General features: G+C 59.7%; 1 protein-coding gene across 2 annotated transcripts in view; it reads left to right on the top strand.

The window, feature by feature from the left end:
• The first annotated feature begins 280 nt into the window (after positions 1 to 280).
• SHISAL1 (shisa like 1) overlaps positions 281 to 6,000 on the top strand; it is a 140,053-nt gene continuing 134,333 nt past the window's right edge. The window contains exon 1 of one of the 2 annotated variants that reach the window (XM_069581741.1): positions 281 to 407. In XM_069581741.1, the coding sequence (XP_069437842.1) occupies positions 392 to 407 (16 nt within the window). In that variant the 5' untranslated portion in view covers positions 281 to 391. The remainder of the gene's footprint in view (positions 408 to 6,000) is intronic. The other variant, XM_069581738.1, reaches the window with a different exon arrangement.

Below are 6,000 nucleotides of genomic sequence, written 5' to 3'. Positions count from 1 at the left end.
GTTTGAGCCGCTGGAAATCTCAGCTGGGATCCTGGTGTCTGGGGAAGGGCCGGGCTCTAAAAATAAACCACTCGCCTCAGCCTGGGAGCAGCCGGCGGGCGCCTGGTGAGTGAAAGCTGACGCCTGGCGCTCCTGGCAGATGACGGTGGGCCCGGCCTGGCCGGAGCATCTCCGCTCTGGCAGCTGGCCCCTCAGGACTGGCCGGTGGCAGGTGGAAGCCAGGAATATTCCAGCCCGGCTCCTGGAGGCACCTCCCGCCCCCCGCCCGCACACAACACATGCCCCAACCTGGGACGTTCGCCAGGGAGTGGGGCCCGGGGCTTCTCCCCAGGAAGGGGCTGGAGGCGGGCGCCCAGGACGCCCAGAGGTACCGTCTACTTGCTACAGAGTGATGAGTCTCCGCACAGGTAAGGGAATGTCTTCTCAGGCCTGGAGGAGGTGAGCTGCGGGTGGGAGAGTAGAAGGGGATTTGAGGGGGGGGGGGGGCAAGCGGGAGGCTTTGTGTCTGTCCTCAGCTCCCCGGACCCCTGACACAGCGTCAGTTTCCCTTCCCCTTCCACACCCTCAGCCGGGTGGGCAGCAGCCTGCCCTTTGCAGCTCTGAACGCACCCTGTCAGCGAGGATATGTCAGAGTCCTGGGGGGTTTAATTAGAAGCTGGCTGCAGGTTAATGGGTTTGCAGAAGCACAGGCTGAAAAGTTTTGAAGGCAGGCGCTGTGCAGGGTTGCCAATGGGACTGGAAGCTTTGGAGAAGAAAGGCTCCCCTTCCTGCCCTGGGGGGGTGGGCGCAAGGACAGAGGACTGCAGTCCTGCTGCTGATGGGAAGGCAGCTGGCCTTCTGAAAACACCGGGGAGGGTTCTCTAGGAGGATGGGGAGACGTCCCAGGGACACACACTTCCCCGGGGCATCCCTGATTCTGTGCAATTCTTCACGGTTTACAGAAACAGACCTTTCAGTAGAAGGCGCTGCTTTGGGCCTTGAGCTGGACTGGATGGGTCCTGAGCGCTGCACTTCTGTCCCCGGGTCTCGGAGAGGCTGGCAAACCTGCCTTTCTGCTTAGATGGGTTTCTATGCCTAATCGCGGGGCAGGATATTCACCTAAAGGCGAGGCAATCAGTGCTAATGCGACCTCCTAACAGGCTTGGGATGGAGACAGCAGGGAGACGGACTGGGGTGGGGGCATCATGCTGACTGTCTTGTCCACCCAGCCCATCAGAGGAAGACAGGTGCTGGGGGCCTGGGGGGACAAGCCAGACCCTGGCGAGGGCTGCCAGGGCCTTTCCTGGGCACACTGCGGGAACTCACCTGGGGAGCGGGGCTCATCGCGATGACTTTTCGTGGCCTGAGAGTGAGCTGGCTCCTGTCACGGCCAACACCTACAGCCGCGCTGGCTCGGCTGGAGCGCAGGGGGCTGGTGGGTGAGTGGCCCAGGTGTGTGGCTTCAGGAAGGAGGGTCAGGCTGCCTGCAGAGGGAGGTGCTCTGTGCTGATCAGTGGAGAAACGCTGGGCGGCCTCCAGGTTTCGGACTGAGCACAGCCTTCCTGCAGATACCCGAGGACCCTCCATGCCCAGAGTCCGCGCCCACCCACTTGCGGTCCTCCCCGCCTGCACGGCCACTCCCAGGAGCTCGGGCCCCTCATCCTGGCCCTGCTCAGGGGCCGTTGCCCTCTCACCTACCCAGTGAACCCATCACGTCTCCCCCAGCCTCTGCACTACTGCCAGGCCTCCCGTGCAGCCTGAGTCACTGGGACCAGCAATTGGATCTTGTCACCATTGGGCTGGGACTCTGACTTGGGCTTGCTGACGCTGCTGCTCCCTGTAGGTATGAACTTTGGCAAAGCTCGGCCCCCTAAACCTTCGTCTTCTCCCCCATCGAAGGGGGAGACGCTGCCTGTGCTGGGGGGCTGTTGGAGGAGCCGCAGAGCCCTGGGGCCGGAAGTGTGACCCAGAGCCTGGGGCAGCCTTCAGGGGCAGGGGAAGGCTCTGACACCAGGATCTTCTTCTGCATTAGACCCTGTGCCCCAAGGGCCAGCACTCACCAGCACAGAGCCTGCACACAGTGGGTGTGCATCCGTGCTTGTCAGTTTCACACACACACGAGCACACGTGCGCACAAAAGCACCCCCTGGCTCTGACGCTCACACCAGCCCAGTCTGGCTAGGGCCATGGCGCCAGCTCCTGTGCGTGCCCCTTTGTCCCCTCACCACCCGGTGCTGCCCAGCCCTGCAGGGTTCCGGCCCCCGGGCACTTGGGTCCACCTTCCAGAGGGGTGGGCGCAGCTGCGGGGACATGCGAGGCCCTGGAGTCAGCGGTTAAGGCGGGAACCTCGCGTGGGAACCGCACCTCAGTCCCGAGTTCTGGCTCATTTAGCTTCCGTCTCGGTGGTGCTAGTTGTAAAGAGTCCACCTCCCAGTGCAAGAGACATAAAAGATGCAAGTTTGATCCCTGGGTCCGGAAGGAAATGGCAACCCACTCCAGTATTCTCGCCTGGGAGAATCCCACAGACAGAAGAGCTTGGTGGTCTACAGTCCATAGAGTCACAGAGAGTCGGACACGACCGAAGCAACTTAGCAGGCACACTGCGTGTGCATCGGATGCCCAGCCTCTGCCCGCGAGAACCTCTGAAGCTGGCCTGTCCCCCAGAGCTGCCTCTGTGATGCCTGGGAGGCTTGGGGCATGGGAGGGGGTGGCTGTCTGCAGACCCGTGGCAAGGTCGTGGGGAGGGTCATAGCGAAGGCCTGAAACCAAGCGTGTTCCTGCTTCAGTGACAGCGACCGCCTGTGTCAGGGACCAAATGCCAGGCTGGGGCCGTGTGCCTCACAGACACTGTCTTACCCATCCAACCACTCGGCTTTACTGCAAAGAATAGAACTTTGGAAAGAGACGAAACTCAGTAAACAGTGGCACTGTGTGTGCATTTTAACACAGAGAGGGAGGCGGGCCTGACCCAAGGCGCCTGCCGGCCACACTGACAAGCTTGCCGGCCGCGGGTGCCAGATCTCGGCTCACACACCCAGGCACCGAGCTCCTGGTTGGTGCCCGCCTCTGCTCAGCCGCCCTCCAGCTTCTATGCCAATGGCAAAATCGGCCTGAGGGGCGTCCTTCGCCATTTCATCCCGACTAAAGCTGCCCCTCACGGCTGCGTCAGTCTTGGTGTTTCCCCCACTCCAGACACGGGCCCGTCTCTGCTGTGTCGGCCAGCTCCCACTGCGATGATGCTCTGTGACAAAGAGTCCCCAGATCTCAGTGGCTTACAGCACCCACGTGCGTTTTTCTTGCCCTGGGTCTGCGGCTTGGCTGTCCTCGGCTGGGTCTGGCTAGGCTGGACTTGGCTCCAGGCTGTACTCATTTTACGTCTGTTCCACGCTCTCAGTCTGAGGCCTGGTCTCCCCTGGGCTGTGGTGAAAGAGCAGGAGGCCAAACCCCCTCGGCTCAGGGAAGGTCCCTGCTCACAGCACGTGGCCATCATTCATCTCCCAGAGCCCCTAGGTCGGTAGGGTGAGGGCGTGGACTCCACCTACTCTTCACCCAGGCACCACAAAGTCCCAGGGTGGAGGGGGGTAGTGATGGGGGATAAGGGGCCCCGTCCCAGCACCCACATGCACCTCCCACCCTCTGTCTGCTTTATTCACACACCGCGCCATCCCAGCCTGGGTGCTTCCTGAGGTCGGCCGTGACTGCTTCTCCCTGGACCGCAAGTCCCTGATGATGCAAATATCACTGAGACAAGGTCAAGTGCAGGGTCAAGTCGGGGAATCAACACCCAGGTTCAAACCATTGCTTCCAGCCAGGGGAGTTGTCCAGAAAGAGGAACGGAGCAGACACGGGGAGCATTCATGAGTCACTGGTCACTGAGGGGAGAGCAAAGTGTTCACAAGAGGAGGAGGTCCCGTGAAGGGATCTCGGCAGGCAGAGTTGGGGGTGGAGAGCATCTGGGGAGGGGGCACTGCCCGGGCCACGGCCTGAGGGCCAGGAGAGCAGGAGGCAGAGTCCGGCTGGCCCTGCAGCCGCTTCTGAGCCCCTCCAGGCCTTGACTCCGAAGAGGGTGCTGCCCCAGGGCCCCTTCAGAGGCAACTCTGCCGCTTCTGAGATCCTTCCTGAGAACTTGCTTAAGCTCCTGGGCACCGGCTCTAAGTTACACAGGAGCCGGGAACCTGTGGTCTCATCACTTGGGTTATAATTGTCCTGCTCTTGAGTCGTCCACGGTGGCAGAGCCTGGGCACTCGGGGGCTCCGGAGGATTACCCGGCAGGCAGGCAGGCAGGCGGAGTGAGGAGGACCCTGGCTTAAAGGTCACTCACAAACACTCCAGTTCACATTCGTTTGCAAAAGATAGAATACACAATCCCAGTGCCCTGAGGCTATGAAGGCATTTATATACCAGCAGTTCGAAACACCCAAGGGGAGAGAGCTTATTTTTCCAAGTTAAATACGCCCTTTTCGTCGAAGATATCCAGATCCCAGGCAGCGAGAGAAGCCTGAAGGAAATGAATCTTAGACAGGAGGCGTGTGTTTGAGGCGTCTCTTCCCTGCCCTCCCAGGCAGAGTGGACCAGGAGACACAGGGCCCAGATTTAAGGGCAGTTCCGGTGCTGTAGCTGTGTTGCCTGGGTGCGCTGGGAGTTGTCGTTCAGTCGCTAAGCTGTTTCCAACTCTTTGTGACCCCGTGGACTGCAGCATATCAGGCTCCCCCGCCCTTCACCATCTCCCGGAGCTCACTCAAACTTATGTCCGTCTAGTCGGTGATGCCGTCCAACCATCTCATCCTCTGTCATCCCCTTCTCCTCCTGCCTTCAATCTTTCCCAGGATCACAGTCTTTTCCAATGAGTCAGCTCTTCGCATCAGGTGGCCAAAGTATTGGAGCTTCAGCTTCAGCTTCAGCATCAATCCTTCCAATGATTATTCAGGGTTGGTTTTCTTTAGGACTGACTGGTTTGGTCTCCTTGCTGTCCAAGGGACTCTCGAGAGTCGCCTCCAGCAGCACAGTTTGAAAGCATCAATTCTTAGGTGCCAAGAGCTTCCATTTATCCATCTGTAAAATGGGCTGATGATTCTTGCTTGGGCCAATCTTCCAGGAGGGCAGGGAGAACCAAGGGCGAAGATGGCTGTGAAAATGTGCCCAGAGGAGGGGTGTCTGGGGGTGGGGGTGCACCGGGATGAAGGGACCAAAGGGTCCTAGGGAGCACTGGTGGGGAGGTTGGTCAGCTGTGGCCTATGGCTGAGACTCTGGAGGGAAATAGAGACCCAGTGACGACAGGTGTCCGCTGCAGAGAAGGGCCCACCTGCTCTCCTATAGGAGCAAACGGTGGAGGTGCGGTCCCTAGAGGCCCTCTTGGCCCCTGGGAAGTGAGGGGGGCCCCACGCTCGCCCACCAGGGCATCCCAGCCCAGTTCACCGTCATCTCTGACTCAGAAGAGAGACTTGAGTCCACATTTTGAAAAATGCATGATTGAACACATAAGAGGAGTAATATGGAAGCCAGTTTGGGGAAGACAGTAATTAACCGTCATTCCCCTCTTGGCAAGAAGGTGGCAGGAACATGTTTCGTTTCCTCCACCCTCCTCCTTGCTCTGCTTCAGAAAGGGCGGTCGGTCACTGGGAGCCTCCTGTGTGCCCGGGCACTTTACCTGGGGTTTCTGAGCCAGAGATCAGAGCTCAGACCCCAGCCCTGCCACCTGTTAGTCACGAGACCCCGGAGAGGGCGTCACTGCTGTGAGCCTCAGTTTTCCAGCCTGCAAATGGGGTCCTCGGGAGATGGCATGAGTTAATTTGCTTGAAGCTCCTAGCACAGTGCCGGGCACCTGCGGGCTCCCCAGGAAGTGCTGGCATTCTTCCCAGGCACACTCTTAGCAGACCTCCTCCAATCGTGGGTGACCTTGCCCCGTATTCAGGACAACCTGGAGGGCAGGGGCAGGGGGGGTGGTGGGCCTGTAGCCTTGTAGCTTTGAGTCATCTTTGGGCAGATTTTCATATGAAATCTTTTCTAGGGCTTCTTCTGATT

Source organism: Ovis canadensis, chromosome 3 (genome assembly GCF_042477335.2).
Source record: "Ovis canadensis isolate MfBH-ARS-UI-01 breed Bighorn chromosome 3, ARS-UI_OviCan_v2, whole genome shotgun sequence".
NCBI lineage: Eukaryota > Metazoa > Chordata > Mammalia > Artiodactyla > Bovidae > Ovis > Ovis canadensis.
Note: the sequence above shows the minus strand (reverse complement) of the source record. Positions and strands in the feature narration are given on the sequence as shown.